The sequence below is a fragment of the Protobothrops mucrosquamatus genome, unplaced genomic scaffold, assembly GCF_001527695.2.
Source record: "Protobothrops mucrosquamatus isolate PMUCROS unplaced genomic scaffold, P.Mucros_1.0 scaffold10, whole genome shotgun sequence".
In the NCBI taxonomy this organism is placed as follows: Eukaryota; Metazoa; Chordata; class Lepidosauria; order Squamata; family Viperidae; genus Protobothrops; species Protobothrops mucrosquamatus.
The window spans coordinates 4,697,079-4,718,811 of NW_015386397.1; the positions used below are offsets into that span (position 1 = coordinate 4,697,079).

Below are 21,733 nucleotides of genomic sequence, written 5' to 3' on the forward strand. Positions count from 1 at the left end.
ATATTATATTATATTATATTATATTATATTATATTATATTATATTATATTATTATATTATATTATATTAATTATATTATATTATATTATATTATATTATATTATATTATATTATTATATTATATTATATTATTATATTATATTATATTATATTATATTATATTATATTATATTATATTATATTATATTATATTATTATATTATATTATATTATATTATATTATATTATATTATATTATATTATATTATATTATATTATATTATATTATATTATATTATATTATGATTTGCAGTAATGGATTTCTGATATGTGGTGCTTGTCAATTTCTGGATTAATTTTTTTAGTCAAAAAAGGAAGGAAGAGTACTTTCAATAGTTTAATAATTTGTTTAAAGTTCTTTTGTTTATGATATATTTTCCAGACATTCTCATCATCTTCTACAATTTATTTTAAAATAACTATATTAGTTGCATGTGCGCAATTTTGTTAGTTTGATGTAATGATGTAGTATATGTAGTATATATATGTAATGATGTAGTATATAAATAAATTTGAGTTCTATAAAATCTTTTATAAATATTTATATTGACATTATGAAATTATACGAAAATGCTTGTTGAGACGCATTCTCAAACTAGTTCAGAGGATTTTTGACAACAGAGATACAACTGAAAATATCAGTAATTGTCTTCAGTTATATACTCTAGTGAACTATATTAGTATATAAACTGGCTATGGGGGGATAATGGAAAAATCAGCAAGGTACTCATTGCTTGATCAATATGGACACTTTATTGAAGCTTTTCCTAACCTGATGTCCTCCAGATATGTTGGAAATCCAGCCTTATTTTCACCAATTCTATACAGTCGCTGCCATGGGGGAGTTGAAGAGCAACATACTGTAAGGCAGGGGTCCACAACCCTCCAGGCTGTGGTCCACTTCTGGGCTGTGGTCTGTTCAAAACCAGGCCATAGGAGAGATGGGCAAGCATGTGTGCGTGAAGCTACACTCGTGTGAGCAGAGAGCGCTCACACTTGCATGAGTGGAGCTTCATGTGCAAGCGCAAATTCCCTCTGCTCAAACACCCTCCTCTTGCATGAGTAAGGCTTTGCACGTGAGCGTAAGTGACTGCCGCTGACATGCAAAGCTCCACTTGTGTCCGCTGCTCACACAAATGGAACTGTGCGTGCACACATGTGCCTACCACACACACAGCTCTGCACTGGGTCACCAAGTTGCAAAGTTGGGGATTGCTGCTTTAAGGCACCAGGCTGAGAAAGTCTGTCTTATTATATAATGATATCATAACAGACTTATATAATGTTTTACAACATATGTCAATGGTGAAATGTATCAGTCAATCAGTCAGTTTATTACAGTCTTAGACCAGCACAAGCAATGTATTCATGAATGTCTGTGGTTACCCATAAACCTATCTGTATTAATAAATGTATTAATAAAACTTAGTTAAGATATCTGATATAATCTGGAAAATGTAGTTGTAAGAATGAACAAATTTGAAACTGCAGGACAGAAATACTGGAGGGGGCAATTTGGAAGATTAAAATAAAATGTTCTTCTGCATCTGTGTTCCAAATCAATAAATTGTAGTTACAGAGAATTTGTGTTAATATAATGTGCAAACCAGACCACACACTAGCATGTCACATGTAGTGAACTGGCTCTTATTATCCAGTTCTTATTGCCTGGTGACATAAATATAGGCAGATTCAATAAACACTTATGAAATATTGCTACAATAGCAACTTAAATAAATAATAAAATAATAACAGCCAGATAATTGCTAAATAGAGGTTGTTTTGAGCTTGTTCGGAAGTATGAAGATTTGGGAGTCTTGTACATGGTCAAAGATTCAACAGTTAAAGAATAGAATCTCTAGACTATATTTAGTTGAAGCATAAATATTTGCTGAGATTAAGTCGTAAAGCTATCAGCATAATGAATTTCTCCTGTGCAAATTTCCAGATTGGTGAGATTTTTCTCTGAATTTGTTGAAGTTTTAAAATTGTTTCTTTGCAAAACTCTAGAACTTCAGACATTATTTTTAGGCTAATGCCCTTCCCATCCTACCTCAAGTTCAGCAATGATCCTATCCTCCTCATCGTCATCTTTGATGGCAGAAGCAATGATGGGGGGTGTTGAAGCAGGCCTGGCAACCTCTGACACGGTTCTTCTCAGTTTCACTTGAGGCTTCTGGGTCTCCAGCTCTTCTGATTCAGCTTTCTGATATCATAAAAGCAAAAAGAAAAATGGTAAATGGAAGGATAAGAGAAAAAGCTAAACCACTGGATCCTCTTTGGTTTTACTGCTCTGTATTTCTTCATTAGGAAAAAGGTCTTTGTACCTTCATGAAGCCAGATTCTTTTTTGCTGGTGATGATCACCTCTCCTGTGCGGGTAGTTGTAAGCCCATGAGAAGATGGGAAGCTTCGCCGCGGTGGGGGAGGAGGGGGAGACTTGGAGGGTTTCTCTGTACGATATCTTGGCACCGTCAGCTCATCTACAACGATAATGTTGTTAATATGAATTGTGCAGAGTATATGCCATAGCTAATAGTTAGTCGGACCATTTTTCAAATGAACAATTTAAAACTAAGGAAAGAAACTTTGAAGGTGGCAATTTGGAACATTTTTAAAAAATGGAAAAAGGATACATTCTCTTTCCCCTTCCCCTTAAGTTTCCCTCTAATTTCCCCTTAGTTTTTGAGGGGTAGAAGAATATGCAATCCCTCCCTGCAAAAAATTAAAATAAATCCTTTCCCCAAATCCCAAATAACTAAACCATCTATATATGGATTTCTTTTCTGACAAATTACCTCAGGCTGCCAATGTTATAACAATGATACTAGAACATGAGATAAATCAGCTCAGGTTACCCTTTCCTCATAATTAAATCTGCAACATGTTTTCCTGTTGCTGGTAAATAAAGTACTGGTTGAAGATAAATTATTTTTCAAAGGACTTTCTAAGTTTTTCCTCAGGTATTATAAGATAGGCCCTCACGCATGCTGGCCTATGTTTGTAAATGTGTTGTTACTACATAAACCTTAATTCAATTTTCCACAATTGTACTCTACGCTGAATTTCCCATATTGTCCCTAAAACAATTAGCAGAAAGGCATTTGTGTTTCTTGTAATTTTCCACTGTTTGTCTCTGTCTCTGTTTCGGTTGTGATTTGGTTTCCATTTTAAATAACATTATTTTTTCCAGTAGTAGGTATATGAAAAAGCAAGACTGGAACATGAGGTCAAGGAACTATTTCTTTCCTCTAGAAAATATGCTTCCACTGGGGTGATTTTTATTAGGATGGCAGTTCAGGAAGCCACAAGTCAAAACCCTCTCCTCATGTGTCACAATCCTGCTTGATCCTCTTCTTACAAGCTCTAATCAATTTTGTGCCTGCCTTACCTGATCCCCGGCGACCATTGGGGTCCATTTTGGTTGTGGTCTTTTGTGCATGCTGGGGTTTGGTAGGTTTGTGCTCCGGGGTGGAGGCAACACTTCCACTGCCACCACTGCTGGAAGACTGCTTGTGCTTGGCTGCAAACTCCAAATCAGGGATGGCTTTCATCAGCTCAGCTTGGGTCTCTTCCAGAAGCCGGTTAATATCTTTAGCACTGTATTGAGTCAAGGCTGCACGTTTTTCCTCCCAGTCTCGTTCTGCAGCCTGTAAAGTAGGCTTGTATTAACTACAATGAGGCTTCTCTACAGTACTGTGCAGTAGGGATCTATATTATGTGGCCCATTCTATAGACAAATTCTGGATTTCCAAGAAGTGCTGAGGGTGGATGGGTGAGAAAATAGGACAATGAATAAAGAACCCTGTTTTTTTTAAAGAAGTGACTGAAGAAAGAAAAATTATACTTTCCATTCTTGCTATTCAGCAGTTATCAAGGTCAATCTATCCACTGATATGATTGCTTTGTCTCTCAGCCCAACTTATATCATACTGTGCTTGTGACAGTAAAATTTCTAATAGTGATTGGCTGGAATGGATTTTTTTGCATACTACCTTACTTGCCAGGGAACAATATAACAGAGTGTTTGCAATCCTGAATTTGTGAGCAGAAAAATTGTCAGTTTGATTGGAATGAAAAATTATACTGGATAGTAAGAACAGAGATAGCTTATTTATGAACGACTGGGGCTGGGAAGTGCTATCATAAGGTAGGGAATTAAAATCATCATGACACTGGAATATTTCAGGAAAATTGCTGACACATACATATCAATTGAGCTGGGAAAATGTTAGTTACAGAAATAGTTAAGACTCTCTCCTCTTTCTATTTATGCATTCCAAACCATCCTGCTCACAATGGTTATTTAAGGGGGGAAAATTGTTGAGTTGGTACAAAAAAATGGCCTATTTTATTATATATTTATATAGGAAGTCCTGTAAACGTTTTCCGTATGGGCCAATGATGATGATGACCAGGCATATTTCAATCCATGATGAGAACAGATTGAAATAGAGCTGATTATTGTGAAGTTTACAGAATGATATGTTCCTGCATTATTATTTATTGTATATGAAGTTAATTCTGGAAAAATACTTTTATAGTTTCTGTGAAGCTGGTGGTAAGGGGGAGTTGCCTGAAAAAAGTGCTGTTTGATTAAACCTCTAGGAATTATGGAAGAAAATAGTTTCTTTACAATGATTTTTTTAAACTGAGCCAGTGAAGTCCATCAGGCTTGGGATACACAATTCTTCTATGTATATACACATATATACACTATATGTGTACATATGGAATGCATAACCTTATATAGTGTGTGTGAATTTAATGTATAATTTAATATAGTGTGTATCAATTTTGTGAATTTAATGTATAATTTTTCTGTTTCTTAATATTGCAGTTCTAGATGGAAAGAGGAATGAAAAATAGAGGAGTATAAATGGAAGCTATATTTGTCTGACTCTGCAGTAAAAAATCTACATGGAAGAAAGAGAAGGTGGAAGAACTTGGGGCTAAGAATGTGGAAATGTTGCCAGTGGTTGTAAACCATTTGCTGCTGGAATAGCTTTTCTCAACTGGTGCTTTCCATTGTTCCAGTTGCAGTTTTTTATTATTCCTTCCTTTACACATCCAAATATTTTGGGCTGGTTTTGGAAATCCAGATCTGTCTAAGGGCTATCTATTGTCAAAGGACAATGCAAATTCAACAACAACGCAAATTCAGGAAATTCTTCTTTTTTGTGTTGAAAGAATATAAATTGCACTCACCTCTATGGACACTGATCTGTCCATACTTTTTTTGCTGGGAGTCTCAGAGCCTGTTTGGGGCTTGGCAACAATCATTTCGGAGCCCCGGGATGGATTGCTACTTTTGGATATGTGGCTCTGGCCTTGGCTTTGTCCAAAGCTGATTGTGCCTAGGCTATCAGTGGAAGAAGTTAGGTCATGGAGGTTCGTCGGAGGGCTGGTGGGAAGCTCAAAATCCAGACTTCTGCTGAAGTCACTTTCCAGCTCTACCTTCTTTGGAGATTGGCTGAGAAGGTTACTGGAGGAATCCCAGACACCTTCATCTACTTGCCTACCAGGAAAAGGGCAAGAAGAGTTAAACATAGGTTAGGAATTTCAGAAAGAAGCTTTCAGGTACAGCAATATACTAAAATGGCTCTTCTCATGTATTGTAGTTTGTCTGCCTGGAGGGGCCATTTTTGAATCTGCATGCATGTATGCATGAATAGCAGCATTAACAAAATAATGACTGGTGTCTGAAATCAGTGAGAACAAGAGAAGCTGGACCATCAGGAAGAAGCAAACATGGGTGGATTGTAATAGGGATGATGATGGTAATAGAACCCCAGCCAGTGATAAGAGGGCCTGGGGTCAAAATGCAAGTGCTAAAAATAAGTCTTCCAATTATACAGTCCAGAGAATGGGCCACAGATACCCAATATATTTCCATTTGCAAAATAAGTACATCTGGCCCCAGTCAAGATACAAGGGACAGAAATGCAACACTTAAATTGTATGCTGGTACATTTGCAAGATAGCTAAGGGCATCTATTAGGAATGCTGATACCCCAGCCTATCAGATCCCAAGGGCTTCTTCTTATTCAGGAAGGGCTCACTCACTTGCGGATTTCTGTCAGGGTGTCAGTCACTGCTTTGCACCGCTTGAACAGGCCATCTAGGCGATGTGGCTCTTCTTTGAGGAACTTCACAGCCTCTACCTCTACACGGAGAACCACACGCATTTTGCTCTGCAGGCTGGGAAAATTAGCTGCAATGCCAGGAATGGATAGAGAAGGAAAGCAGAGGCATGGGAGTCAGAGCAGGCTGAAAGAAGGTTTTTATCTGAAGGTAAAGGGACTCATGGAGGGAAGCAGGAGGGCTGGCTGGTAAGGTGAGGATGAATGAGAAATGGGGCTTTTCCTGGTTGTTGCTTGGCAGAGATGAAACAGCACTGGCCCTCTGTCTAAACACCCATCTCAGCATCTTTCATCTCCTGAGAGTAGTCAATTTTAGCCAAATAAATTCTAGTGTATTTTGAGGAATGAGGGGCATGAAGAAGGACTGAAAAGTCATAACTGTTCTGGTGATGGAAGCATATATATCTCTTTTTTTGTTTTCTGAGAACTTCATGTATTTCTGTTTTACAGAATAATCAAGTATAGGAAGATATAGGAAGATATATAAGGAACGAGAAAGACACTTAAGGTATCAGGAAATATAGATTGATGACAACCATAGTAAATACACCTATCTAGCACAGCATAAAGAAAAAAGTGTTCCTGAACTACTAAGGCTACACTCAGGCATATACCTTATCAAGGTAAAATGTTTGGCTCATCATGAAATATATCTGCACAGTGGTGGGATTTAAATATGTGAACCACTGGTTCTCTGTGTGGATGCCGCTTCTGGAAGTCCATTCTGGGCCTGAGCAACCGGTTCTGCCAAATTGGTGCAAACTGGCTGAATCCCACCACTATATCTGCACCACTTTCCTTTTATTTTGATTTATTCACGTAAATGTCAAAAACTTGGCAAAACTGACAATAAAAGGCCCAGCGAGAAATGTTAGAAAACAAAATGCTGTCAAGCTGCTTTTTGACATTTACAACTCAAAATGTGAAAGGGGAGAGGGAAGTATTTGGAAATGGTGGAAATGAGACTGACATTTGGATAATTTACCAAAGGCATAGTTGGTCTTTACATTTATTGGAAAACCTTAGGATTTTCTGTAAACTCTCTCTTGATCCTATTGTAATGATGTTTTGCACATTTACCACAAAAGAATAAAGTATATTACCCTCTGGATTATTGGGTTGGCTCTATTTTTTTAAAATAGCACTACAAACCGATATCCAATTGCTTGAAGCACAGAAGCATTGTCTCCAGGTAGCAGATACATAGAGAAAAGTTTGTAAACACATACTACATGTCCTCGCAGTAATCAAACCAGTACAAATGCAATAAAAAAGAAAATGGATCTTACTCCTTATGATGTATGTACAAGATTGCAAGCACAGCACTTCTCTGATAGTAATTGGAGAGCATAAAATAAAGCTGATGAGAGTTCTACCTGAGAGACCATCATGCTGAGAGACAGGTTTTGAGAGAAAAGTTGCATTGTCTTATATGCAAAGTAAAGATATATGCAGTACTGTTATCTGGAAGAAGATAAGGGAAAGGTCCAGCTCTTTGGCTGGGTGCTGTTGTCTGCTTTTCTGTCTATCTTGAGTCTTGTAAAGATAACAAACTACTTTTTGCCTCTTGGTGTCTCTTAATGTAGTGATCAATATTGAAATAACAAAAATACCAGCACAGAATATGATAAGAATGTTCAGTAAACAAGGTTGGGTGTGAATTACTGAAGTAGTTTAGGGAATGCATAACATATTCCAGTAGGTAACTTCTTATATTTCTCTTAACATATTGACCATGCAAAGCTAAAGAGCAAGATGAATGATTCTAATAATAATAATAATAATAATAATAATAATAATAATAATAATAATAATAATAAAGTTGGAAGGGACCTTGGAGGTCATCAAGTCCAACCTCCTGCTCAGGCAGGAACCCTACACCATTTCAGACAAATGGCTGTCCAGTCTCTTCTTAAAAACTTCCAGTGTTGGAGCATTCACCGCTTCTGGAGGCAGGTTGTTCCATTGGTTAATTGTTCTAACTGTCAGGAAGTTTCTCCTTAGTTCTAAGTTGCTTCTCTCGTTGATCAGTTTCCATCCGTTGCTTCTTGTCCTGCCTTCAGGCGCCTTGGAGAATAGCTTGACTCCCTCTTCTTTGTGGCAGCCCCTGAGATATTGGAACACTGCTATCATGTCCCCCCTCGTCCTTCTCTTTGTTAAACTAGACATACCAATTCCAGCAACCGTTCCTTATATGTTTTAGCCTTCAGTCCCCTAATCATCTTTGTTGCTCTTCTCTGTACTCTTTCTAGAGTCTCAGCATCTTTTTTACATCATGGTGACCAAAACTGGATGTAGTATTCCAAGTGTGGCCTTACTAAGGCATTGTAAAGTGGTATTAATACTTCACGTGATCTTGATTCTATCCCTCTGTTAATGCAGCCTAGCACTGTGTTGGCTTTTTTGGCAGCTGCAGCACACTGCTGGCTCATGTTTAAGTGATTGTCCACTAGGACTCCGAGATCCCTCTCACAGTTACTACTATTGAGCAAATATAAAAGTATGATTAAATTCTCACTCCTTTCTTGTGTTCTCTCTTTCTCCTTATTTTGTTCAAAACATGTAAAATGATATTTTGGAACAAGATGATTATAAACATTTACAATTGAATATTGACGACCACTGTAAATATACCAACAGTTATTGGCAAAGCTGAAGGAAAGACTTTGGAGCAGAATCCAGGGTCTGGTCCCACTTAAGAGAATGAGCAGAGGAGTCCTCAAAAGCAATGAGGCAAGACTGATTTATCATCTGAAAAATGGAGTCTCTTATGAGGCATTAACTTCAGGAAACTTCCACCTAATGCAATGCTCACGTAGTAACTTAAAATGTTGCCTCATTAGAGATTGTATATGAGATCTACTAGTGAATTCTTTGGGTATTTGCTTGATCACAGTTGGATTATTGGACTTAGCAGGTCTTTAGTCTAAACCAGCTTCAGAATACAAGTTTCATGACAAATGTCCTGGAAAACCCATAGCTTCCAGATTGTCCATAATCTATGTAATGAATATTGCAAATGTCAGAACATTATAAAAATTATAAAAATCCTTCATAAATTCACACTCAAGAGAAATCTAGACCATGTACAAAATATATCATTTCCTTGTTTCTAAACAAAAAGTCTTGAAATGTGTGGGCTGTTGCTTTTGTTCTGGTGTTACTTTTTAAAGAACTTAAGACATTATTTTAATATGAAGGTGTTATTAACAATCGTTAAGGGTAAAGAGCTGTGGAAACATGCATGATAAGGAAAATAACCTCAGGTCAGCAACTGTTGAATATGGAATATTATATGAACTAATAGAAATACTGGAACAAATCTAAGAGTAAGCAAGAAAGGACCATTCATCCACTAGTAGATAAAAGAATTGTGTCTTTTTTTTGGGATGTTGTGGCCATCCTCTGCAATTGTCATTCAAGCCTAGGAAAATATGTGCTTGATTTATGAAACTGCAAACAAGTGCTACCTATAAATGCTCCAAAACATATTTTTGCCTTTAATTCCAAATCACAGCATAGTCTTAATATATTCTACTTATACATTTCTCAGTATAATTTCTAAAATGAATATGAGGGCTAGACATTTCCTGATTTGTTTGTATGACTGTTTTATAAGACAATTGAATTTGGTAAATATGGTACCAAATGCTACCACATAAGATTTCTCATCCATGGAATAGATGACTTCTTCCAATTTTGTTATATTTATCTGATCTCAAACCCAGCCCCATCTCACCCTTCAGTTCTGTCAAGGTATCTCCCAACTGTTTAAGCACCAGGGATTTCTCCTCCAGCTCTTGTATGGGAATGAATCTGTGATTATGCATCAAGTCCTTCTGGATCTTCTCTACTGATTTTTCCAAGTCACTGTGGATACACAAAGATAACACACTGAGGTCAGGGAGAAAAGGAAAGGAAAAGACATCTGTTGTCATTCCCTCTAAATGATATAGAAGGCAATACAGCACTAAGAAAGTTAATTTCTCTTTCTTTCCTGATTATTAGCCTTCATCTTCTACTTCTCCTCTTTCCATGGGGTAAACTAGTGTATAACTTGCATATAGACTCTTAAATAGCCACTTGCCTGAGAAAAGTTACAAGCTTCTATATATATGTAAATATGTTTGTTATTATGATCCAAACCAAGAAAGTTAGAACAATTCAAGTCCACTAGAATGAATTAGCTTAAATATTTCTGTATTTATTTTGGGCCGTATATATGAACAAGCTAGTGCTTTGTGTGTACTAAAATAAATAACAAACAAACATGGAATCAAGCTAGTAAGTAATAAATCAGTTTTAAAAATCCCTAGAGACTGTACATCTAAATCATTTGACAGAGTTATTTGGAGATGTAGAAAGCAATCAGGAAGGTACGAAAATAGAACTGTAATGATAACGTAGAACTTCGCCTGCTTTTAAATTGGCTGAATCAGTTTGACAAAAAGAATCATTTTTACATGCAATAAATTATGTGCAGATAAATGTGACTATTGACTAAATCTTCAGTTATGTTTAGAAAGTATTTTAATTTTAAAAAATGGATACCCCCCACCCCCGGAATAAGTTGCAGTTTCATTAAAGAAATGAAAAGGTACAATTTGAAAGGTTAAATCTCATATATGGAACTAATGTAGAATCATTACAACATGGTCTCAAGTAACATGTATTTGATGAATTAAAAAAAAAAGACACCACACTGAGAAATTCCCAAAAGTCATCAATATGATTAGGCCCAGGAAGCTATGCAACTTCCTCAGCAGTATAGTAACTAAGATATCTAAGATAAAGGGGGAATAAAAAAAGATAGGGATGGTATCATTGTCATATACCTCACATACAGAGAAATTCAGTAGTTTCATGTGGATGATAAAATAGATACGGACAAAGAAGAACTTAAGCCAGGAAGCAGAATGAATCCTCCAGAATTATTTTCACCAGGCTTGAATCACTCAAGGTCTTTGACCTAATTTGAGACAGCCCTCAACCTAATTTCAAAAGCTTTTTGAAATAGGTAATTCAGATATTTGACAAAAGTAATTTGATTCTTTTCCAGAAATCTGTTGAAGGAGCAGAAGGGAAAGGAAAGTGTCTAAGTGTGTATGTGTATAGAGAAAAAATGAGGTGAAAAGACAAAATGGCTGCTTTATTCACTTTTTGTGATGTCTCACCCAGTTGAAATGGAACACCCAAGAAAGTGAAGATGATGGCCAAAAGTACATAATCAATGCACTTTTCATGTGCATTGCAACTTTTGTAAAAAATAGGCAGGGCTTCATTTGCACAATCACAGCTTGTGATTATGAATGTTGTCACAATGCATACCTTTATACCTATAGCTATTTAGGTTTAAAAGGATGAAATATTTTTAATTCCTAAATTCTTTCTGAGTCTCTTTGTCCAAACTAAACAACTGATTACCGATTACCACTGTGACTGGTGCCTACTTGAATGGCAAGATATACATTTTCAAACCAACCATGTTTCAGCAGTGCAAATCTAAAATCTAACTGTGCATTATGATATTAAGTTATAACCCACAGAATACTTAACCTTGAAATGTCATTCCCACCTAGCCAAAAAAATAGCATACAGAGGCACTCCCTACAGCTCTGATAGACTATGACAAACAAGTCCTTCTTGTTTATCTAGCCTTGCCCTAGATAAACATGAACATTTTTACAGGATCCTCACTTAAGCTGCTGAGTTATGAGTTCTTCCTCATTGAGGTAGCGGAGGCGTTCCTCTTCAACCAGAGTGCGCTGCCGTTGTAAGGGATCTTCCTGTTTGCGCATGGTGTCGGTCACTCGCACACTGATTTCAGTCTCTGTCCTTCTCAACATGGTCTTCACTGTCTCTTGATTTTGAAGCTGAAATGGATGGGAGGGGGAAGAAAAGCAACAGAAAAATAATCAAATGCAGCTAAATTGCTTCAGTCATCAGATCCACACTATATTGGATTGCACAAAAAGATGGATTAAGGAGAGTCTGTATCTAGAGATCAAGTGTCTTCCCCAATGTGCATCACTTTCCTCTTAGTGATTCTGGTTTTGTTTCAATGGTACTTGCTTTGATCTAGCAAACGGAATTGCTTTTGCACAAAAATTTGCCAGACTAATTTTTTTGTGTGAATAGTGGCACTATTTAGAAGGTAGGAATCCTTCTATGCTCCAACCTAGCATGTGTGGCATTTTTTGTGGAACAGAGTATGTTTGATTGTGTGCATTTGTGCAATCCCCCGTTATTTCTATAGTTTGCTATGATTTAGGACAGTGATGGCGAACCTTTTAGAGACTGAGTGCCCAAAAACCAGCCCCGCCCCTGCCCCCCATCTGCCCTGCCCCCACTCCTCCCCACCCCATCCACCCTGCCCACTGCCTGCCCACAAGGCCACTCACTGCCTCCACAGCCCGCCGATCGCCATGGTGGCCCAGCAGCGCCATGGTGGCCACACCCTCTGCCCGTGCCCCACTACCTGGCTGCCATGTGCTTGGCTGCACTGCTCCACGTGGCCCACGCTTGGGGGGTGACTCTCTGGGGGAGCTTCTGGTGAGGAGGGGGCTGCGGTGGGAGGCGGGGCTGGGGCGATGGTGCACGTGCCCACAGAGAGGGCTCTGAGTGCCGCCTCTGGCACGCATGCCATAAGTTCGCCACCACTGATTTAGGATAAGGCTCCCTAGGGTCAGCCTGAATGATAGCTTTCCATGGTCATAGCTAAGACATTAAAGGAAAATTGGAAAAGTAGAAAGCAAATAAAACCCTTATTTCTTCCATACATAGTCAGGACCAATTAATCATTGGTGTAAGATGGAATTGTTAACATTAAAGAAAGATGTACTTCTAATACCCTTCAGGAACACTATGTAGACAATGTCCAGCATTAAATTTTCACTCCTAAACAGATGCTGAATATGGATAAAATAATTCATTTGCACGACATACATATATACAATTACTTTTTTCCAATAGAGTTTACACAAAAGTGACATTGAATTACTTACATAATTAAGGCGTGTTTATATGTACCTGCATTTAAAAAGACCTCCAGTTACTGTGTTTTCTCCTAAACAATGTAAAACTATTGGTAAAAGAGCCAGTAAATGAGGAATTGGACCTAAATGTACATCTAAAACCCATAACATAAATTAATATTTACAGAGTTGCTTTACTGACGAGATGGTGATGTATAAATTTAATAATTAAATATTTGTTTTACATTTAGAGGTATACAAGGTATATCCATGTATTATTATTTTATGTCCAAAGTCAAGGAATGTATGAAATTTCAAAGGCTTAGAATTTTCATTTTGTAATTTAGAACTTGTGTTCTAAATCTTATTACTGTTATATGTAAAATACTACAACTGAAATAAATAAAACCTGGCAGCCTCTATTGTTTAACACTTCGTCTTCTTTTATAGTCATACTGAAATTGTATTGGAACACTGCATACATAATTAGAATTGTTTCAATTTTTATGAGACTAATTTGGATTCCAAATTAAGAATGATTAAAAACAAATATTTTTAAAAATATAATATATTCTAGTGCAATCTTCTAACATTAATAATACTTCTTAATTGGCAGTCAAGGATTTTTTTTTTGTTTCTCTCTTCCTTAGAGTTTGGAGGCTTGATTTCTTTTACTTATATTTGCAAAGTAATGAAAGAACATACCAGCTAGTCAATCTACTACACAGATTACATATAGAATTTTACATGCCCTGCCCAATGTGTTAGGAACCCTTGCCATTGGCCATTCTAGCTGGGTCTGATGGGATTGGATGCCAGTTCATTTATCTTTGGAACACCCTTTGTTGAATGAATTTGCCACACTCTAAAACCTTCCATTGGAATGATGTTACTACAAGTGATTGACACCTGGACATAAAATCTGTTGCAGAATTTCAAAGCATCTGGGAGAAATGAGGGAGTGTGAGCCATTTGCCTTTCCACCTCTCAGCACTGTTTGCTGCTTCCCAGTTTCCAACAAGCTGTCACTGTTAATTATCTCTGGAGTTAAGCAAGTCAGAGGCACCTCCCACAGTTTGGGAGGGGAGATCAGATTGCTGGCTCTGGATGCACAGCTACCATCTGCCCTTTTATTTGGTGCCACAGACTCCAAATTAATCTCACCTGGCACCAAGGCAGTTTGTTTTGGTGAGCACGACTAATGAGAATAAATGTCAACAGAAAAGAGAAACAAAATTGAGAGCAAAAAGAGAGCAAGGCAAACTCTTGTGGCAAGATGGGGAAAGCAGAAGGCTTATTTTTCATGGTGTCTGAAGGACAAGGAAAGATTTTAGGATTAAACCCCATCTTATCAACTACGGTAAGTTAAATGAATCCCAAATAGAAATGGAAAAATAACAAGCTAGATTCAGATAATGGATCCATGTGGCCCATTACTGTCAGTATTGATTGGCAACACCATTTCAAAGTTTTAGACAGAGAACCTTTTGCAATCTTAGTTGATGCCAAGGATTACACTAAGACTTTCTGTGAGCACTGTGTATGTGATAATGCTTAACTATAGAGTTTCTCTATACCTACATTTAATTTGCATTCCTCCTTGTTCTTTTGTGCCCCTTCCTTTCTCCCTCTAACAATGGAAAATTACAGAGAAAGGTTAATTTATTAAATGGAGTCAAAATACGTGTGTGCAGGAAGAGAGGAATGGACAGTATTGAAACTCAGTGTCTATGACTGCTGAATCAATACTGTTGCTTTTCTCTATAAAAGAAAAGTGAGACACAATTAGTTTTTGCCAAGCTTAAAATCAATTCTCTCCTTATGGAATTTAGCCAGAAACTATTTTTTTTTCTTTAAAGAAGAAATAAGTTCTGGTTTATGTCTTTCAATTTTGTATTCTCTGAAGGATATGATTACATCAAATAATATAATTTTATTTCCAAGTGCCTCTCCAAATTCTGCATCAAGCGAAGTTAAATTCACAGAGCTGTATATATTGAGTAATTTGAACAAATTTGCAATGCTTTTGCTTCACCTAATTTATTTGTTTTCTAGTGTTATACAGAGCATACTCTTACAACTGGGCATCAGATTCAGCCACTCTCTGAGCAGGAAGCATCATTCGCTTTCAAAACATATCATTTCTAATGGAGAAAAGCTTCAGCCAATATAATATTCTAAAATTTCTCCCTCCATTGGAAAAAGAGCCCAAACATAATCTTCCTTCCAACTCAGGTTACCTGCATCTTCTTGAGTTGCTGCAGCTGGTTGCGGAGTTCACTGGCATTCTGCTGCAAGTCATGGAGATGCAGCTGCATGTGCAGACGAGTGATAGCAGTGGGCTGCCCAGCTGGTGTACCAGTAGTAGATGGGGGTGGAGGTCCAGGAACTGGAGTCCCTACATTGCTCTTGCTTTGGGCTGAAACAGAAAAAAATACCAGAAACGCATAATAATCCATGGAGATTAAAAAAAAAGAAAAGGGTTATGTCATTAAGATCCTTTATCAAGCTTGTGGTACAAAATACAAATCCCGTAATTTTCAGTGCAAAGCATTATAGGATTGTTATCAAAGAGAAGACAACATCTTGAGTGATATCTTCTACATAAATAAAGTACACTAGTGACAAGTGGCTTCAATTTTTATCACAAATTGGTCTAGATAATGTTATTTTTTCAGCAACTCCAAGAATGCAGAGAGCTGCGTTAAAGTCACTGTTGGCTTCCCCTCTTTATATAATTCTTTTCTTTCAAACCAGTATGCAGAAGGGCCTGATACTTATGTGAAACTATTTTAGCTCAGTTTATCTTTGTAACAAAGCCAATTTATTTTTAAGGTAAGAACAACTTTCCTCACTTTAAACTGCATTTTTAATGTCATGCATCAAATCTGTTCAGTGTGGAGCATCATCAAGAAGTTGAATCAAGAGTGAAGTCAAATTCTTGCTTCCATTTTGTTCCAGACAGCCTCAAAAGTGGAAAAATTGGCAGTGAACATGAAAAGAGCATACAGGTTTCTATAACTTACAGGAGAAAAGCAAAAGCAAAAAGACTAAAATGGAAGGATGGGAGATTTTCATGAAAACTTCCTAACTCTAAAGCCCACCTATCAAGATAAAAATAGTATATTTTAGTATATTTCTTCTTGTTCCAGATAAAACAGCAACTACAATTGGAATTTATACTTCTTGTTTTACTGCTCCATTGATGAACCTAAGATGACTTCTTTTTCTTGAGATAAATCAGATTTGAGGATGGGACTTCAGATGCTCACTTACGTGCTGATGGAGGTGTTCCTCCATTGGTCCCTTCTGTTTTCTCACTGTAATGACAAACAAGACATAGATATTCCAAAACCATTTCTAGGTTTAAGATGTTTGGATGGGAGTAAAAATTGTTATACTGTAATATCATGTGATTTGTGTATATGATTATAAGTGAAGCTTACTTGCATTCATAATATTCTAGGCTGCCAGCACTAATGCCAGACATAGAAAACACATGTATTCATTTCAGATGTAGAATTTTCATCTTTAAGTGTGAGACATACATGCTCTGGGTCACAGATAGAACAAAATTCTATTATTTATTTATTAACTAGATTTATAAAGCTGCCTAACTCAATCAATGTGACTCTGGGCAATGTACAAAGCTTTTTCCCAAGAAAAGCTGAAAGCCGGATAGTGGAGGTAAGAAGAAGAAATAATTAACATTATACTTCTGAGCTTTTGATTAAAGGTTGGAATTACAATAAGTGGAAAAGTCCAGGAAAACAAGCAGAGCTTTTGCTTCGGGAAACTGTATCTCAGGAATATGTAAATAAGTCTAGCAGCATAAAACTATGTTCATTGTTATCTTTATTTTTCTACATAGCGTTATTTGAGTTTCATTGATTTTTGTTTTTTACAGCCTTTTTTTCTTATTACAGGGTATGCACAAAGATCTAAAATTTTCTTTATAGTTTTCCTGGAAATTATATATTAATTTAGAATTTTCTACCACATATCCTGACAGAAAATTTATGGTAGATGAGCTATAATTATGATCTGTCTCTTTTTAATGTTATCCCATAAACTTTGTCTTATTTATCCTGAATATTTGCATTTTAATAATGTTAAAAAGTAAGATTTACGTTTTATTTCTTTTTTTAAAAAAGTTTGATTTTTCTTAATATCTTGTGAGATTGATCTGTTTCTCCAAAAAGAGCAGGAAGGCATATGTACATTGCCAAACTAGAAGTAGTACTAGGAATTTATGCTAAAGCAATGATTTTGTATCTCATCTGTCACCCCATAAGGTAGATCAGACTAAGAAACCTAAAGCTTTAATTGGAACTGTAGTAACAGAATTTTGCAAGTCTGAATGTCCTTCCCTTCCCTTCTCTTTCTTTCAAGGCCATCGTCTATACCAGTGGTGGCGAACCTATGGCACGCGTGCCAGAGGCGGCACTCAGAGCCCTTTCTGTGGGCACGTGTGCTGTGCCTCGGAGATTGAGAGGGACTGGCCCCTGCCACCCTGGCCCCGCCCACCCAGTCTGCCATGACCACTGCAGCCACACCCACCTGGCACCTGGTGATAAATAAGTTAGTTTTGGGTTGCAGTTTGGGCACTGGGTCTCTAAAAGTTTCGCCATCACTGGTCTATGCAGTACTCGCTATATGACCCCATTCTCATTTTAATTTTTGGAGCCAGCAACACAGCATGGATTGGCAGTGTCCTATTTCTTTAAAAGAAGGAGGGTGCTAGAAACCGTAGCAATAACTACCACTCTATTAGCCCAATTAAGTATAATTTAAGCTAAGGTAACTGATTACTGTGCAATGGTACTTCACAAGGAATTGATGCAATAAAGAAAGTGGTATCCTCAATAGTGGTTCTCCTTGAAGTAGAGGGTTATATAATGTGGGAAGGGTGAGTTTGGAAATACGTAAATAATCTTTGCAAAATACTGCTTTACCAGGTGCTTTGTCTTATAGTTATTGGAATACAAATTCTATGCACTGATTGGTTGAGTTGGGGAAATTTGATCGTGAGTTATTGCCTTAAGATCACCTGTAATTAGGGTGATCAACTGCAAAAGATCCATGGTTTTTTTTCAATTAAAATAAGTCTAGTTGCATCTTGCCACTTTATCTATTACAATTCATTACTGAGCAGAGATTTGGCCAAAATCCCATACTCTAACCTTTATATCATAGTGGCATTCATTCTCTTTTTAATCCTCTATTAAAGCCACCTGGCCAGTTTGTTTGGATTGTTGAAAATATCTCTAATCTGGTAATAACTTTCTGCTTTACATTTATCAGGATAAGGATGTAATTGAGTGAAAAGTTCACCATCTCTATCAATGCCAAGGGGAACAGCAGCAAGTCATGCAGTTTTACCCATCAAATCTCTTACCTAGGAGTCTCTCCATCTGAGCTTCTCATTAATGCACTCTGTACCAATCCTGTGAGACTGGCAATCTGTTTTTCCATCGCTTCCATGCGTTCCCTTAATAAAAAGAGAGTGGAAAAAGGAGAGAGACTGTACATATAAAAAGTTCCAGACAAGGCACTAGGATAAGTATATGCTTTTTTCATTGATTCCTAGTATTATGGCAATATGAGTAAGAATAAGAATACAATATATTTATTTGTATTCAATTTTGAAACAGCATCCTGCATGTCTCTCAGTTTAATAATCTGGACTTGTTTACAATAATATAAAGAAGCTAAAAGTATAAAATCACCAAAGCAAGAAAAAATATTAGCAAAGAAACAATATCATATCCCACACAAAACAGCTAGAAAATTACACTTTAAAAAGCACCTGACAGAAGTCCATGTAACTTTCTGAAGCTCTGCAGATGGTACAACAGCCTCATACGATGGGTGAAAACTAAGAAACAATTGACCAAAATAGGCTTCCTAAGGACAGGAAATTAAGAGCCTAACAGCTCTGTGGAAGCAGCACAAATTCATAAAGACCTTCCTAGATATTTCTGGGAAGCTGACAACCTGAAACGAAGACAACCGCACGAGGTATTTCCTCGATGCTTGATGCCCTTTAGATGCAAATCCTGTAATTCCAGATTAGTATAGACAGCATATCCTCAGAAATATACAAGGCTGGAAATTTTGGCCTGAAGAAGAGAGGAGCTGGTACTTTAGCACATCAGATTTTGCATGGGAATACTTGTACAGAGGGGTATGTGGCGTTCCAATCCACTGTGCTTCATTCCGTTTTCTCCATCCCACCCAAACAGCACATTATATCAGGTAAAAAAGTGTCACATGCAAGATGTGTCTTTGTCAGTGATTCTGTAGCCTTTATTTCACTCTACTTACAATTGCATTAACAACTTAATAAGTATGTCTACTTTCTCAGTCACAAGTAGACACCTAGGAAGATGCAGGTCAATTAGTGTAAGCAACTGTTATGCCAGTAAAATTCAGGCATTCTGTACCTTTAGTTGGCCAAAGTGAGGTAACACACATTTTCCTTTTGGGGTTGTGCTCTTTGATTTTACTTTGAAAAGGGAAAGGCAGAAATGAAATGAGACAGCATGAAACTAAGAGTGGTTTTGGCTTCTCTCACTCTCTCCATCAAGTGTCCATCCCATCCTCTTCGGGCAATTTTTCTTCAATGTTCTGAATTGAGGAGCAATTTCTCAAGCACCTTTTCCACTTCATTAACTTCTGATAGGACTATGACTTTGATTCCTTTGACCTCTCCTGTTTACCTTTCACTCCCCCTCCCTCTTGATGTTTCTAATCATTTCTTTTTTCTGTTTTTATCTTATCCTAATGATCTCTGTTCTTACATTTCCCCCTGACAACTCAAGTCAGCTGAGAAACTATCCTCATTCCTGGATATATATGCATAGGAAGATTAAACATGAGATAAGGCACACAATCTCATGTTGTCTAATTTGCTTTCAGAGTCCTGAAAATTATGGGTAAAGAGATAGACACAAGTTAAAAATTGGGAGAGAATAGATTAACTGCTATTGTGGCATCAAAGATCAGTTATTCCAATTTTCTTTCTCAGCCCTTCAGTACTACTGAGACAACAAAATGAAATTTAAAAAATGAAGGTTTCACAAAACATGTTATATCATGCTATTTTGGGGGTCATCAAACTTTTGGGAGCAATGGCCACATTGAAATTTTTGATGACTGCCAATCATAAGCACCTTTTTATCACTGCAGGAGATTAAAAAAAACATATTGGATTGTAGCCATCCCCACTTTATTTTCTAAAATAAAAATTCACATGGAATCTCAAGGTATGCTTGGGAATGATACTTTGCTCTGCAGGATGCAAAGCTTTCCATTATTATAAAATTAAAGATTTCTTAAAAAATAGGGCAGGAAGCTTGACAAATTATAAGCAGACACATTGTTGTCTTGATACATTAATTGGGGAGCCAGACAATATATTATCAAGCAATGTCTTTGGGCTTTCTATAATATCTAATTGAACAATAAGACCCATTCAGCAAAACCCCTTCTCTTCTTTGTTGAAAGTTTCCTGCTTGCAGATTTTCACTCATTTTATTGCTTACTGCTGGGAAATAGGTGATAATTGTCCCACGAGTAGCATCTTTTAATTGAAGTTTGATTTCAGCTTCCCACAAGAGATAGCTATAATAACTATTTTCCTGCCATTTTTAATTTAATTTTTTTTAAATGAGCAAAATAACCCTCTTTTGCATATAATGAAACAAAAGAAGCAAAAGGAAGAACTCAATATATAATGCCTACAACAGATCTGACATTTGTTCAGCAATCCTGTTGGCAATTATACAGCAGTCAGCGTCATTATAGAGTAGAACTTAATGTTGAAGAATACATAGGATTAAGCTGTAAGAGGTAATTACTAGGAGTATCTGTTCAGACTACCCACTCAGTTGTCAAGTAATGTAAGGGCAGAACTTGCAAGGATGGGAATCTAAATAAAGGTACACAGAAGACAGAATGCTGCAACAGTATTTTACTTCGTTATACTGGATTAATCTACTGCTGATACAACCACGTGGCAAATTAAAAAGAGAAAAGAAATAAAACAGATCTGGAAAAAAATAAAACATTCTATTTTATTTTTTACAGAGGGTCAAGATAGCATACATTTGTAATTTGGCTGATTTCCCTCATTTTTTTTATTCCAACTAGTTCTCTTATCTGAGAAAAGCTGAAGAGAAGAGGGGCTCAAAAAGAAGTGCCTTGCCCAGGCCCTAGATCAAGAGATTTTTGGGTGGTCATCAGCAGGAATGGTCAGCAGGAAGCCTGTTTAACATGTCTTCCTCCAGTCTGTAAGAAGGCACAAATGTATGCCAACATTACTTGCATGGCCTTTCACCTGATCTCTGCTCTGCTTTGCTAATGAGACAGCAATAACCCTCAAGACTTGGTTATTTCAGCGGGCAGGACTGGCCTAGGGGTATTTTAAATTGGTTTTAACTAAATTTTAGTAGAAGCGGCCTATTTAAATATTTATTTTTAATCATTTTCTTAAATTTTGTATTGTATTGTATTAGTTGTTTTTAAACTGGCTGTAAGCCGCCCTGAGTCCTCCGGGAGAAGGGCGGGGTATAAA

At 36.9% G+C, this 21,733-nt stretch overlaps 1 protein-coding gene across 1 annotated transcript in view; it reads right to left on the minus strand.

Annotated features, from left to right (window-relative positions):
* The window catches only part of SRCIN1 (SRC kinase signaling inhibitor 1), a 146,457-nt gene that overhangs the window by 21,982 nt on the left and 102,742 nt on the right, over positions 1-21,733 (minus strand). Inside the window, exons 7-17 of the mRNA XM_015810452.1 lie at positions 18,554-18,646; positions 16,432-16,475; positions 15,396-15,574; positions 11,879-12,054; positions 9,921-10,051; positions 6,105-6,252; positions 5,330-5,556; positions 5,247-5,296; positions 3,430-3,688; positions 2,367-2,521; positions 2,093-2,245 (exon numbers count right to left, since the gene is read on the minus strand). Coding sequence (XP_015665938.1) covers positions 2,093-2,245; positions 2,367-2,521; positions 3,430-3,688; positions 5,247-5,296; positions 5,330-5,556; positions 6,105-6,252; positions 9,921-10,051; positions 11,879-12,054; positions 15,396-15,574; positions 16,432-16,475; positions 18,554-18,646 — 1,615 coding nt within the window. The remainder of the gene's footprint in view (positions 1-2,092; positions 2,246-2,366; positions 2,522-3,429; positions 3,689-5,246; positions 5,297-5,329; positions 5,557-6,104; positions 6,253-9,920; positions 10,052-11,878; positions 12,055-15,395; positions 15,575-16,431; positions 16,476-18,553; positions 18,647-21,733) is intronic.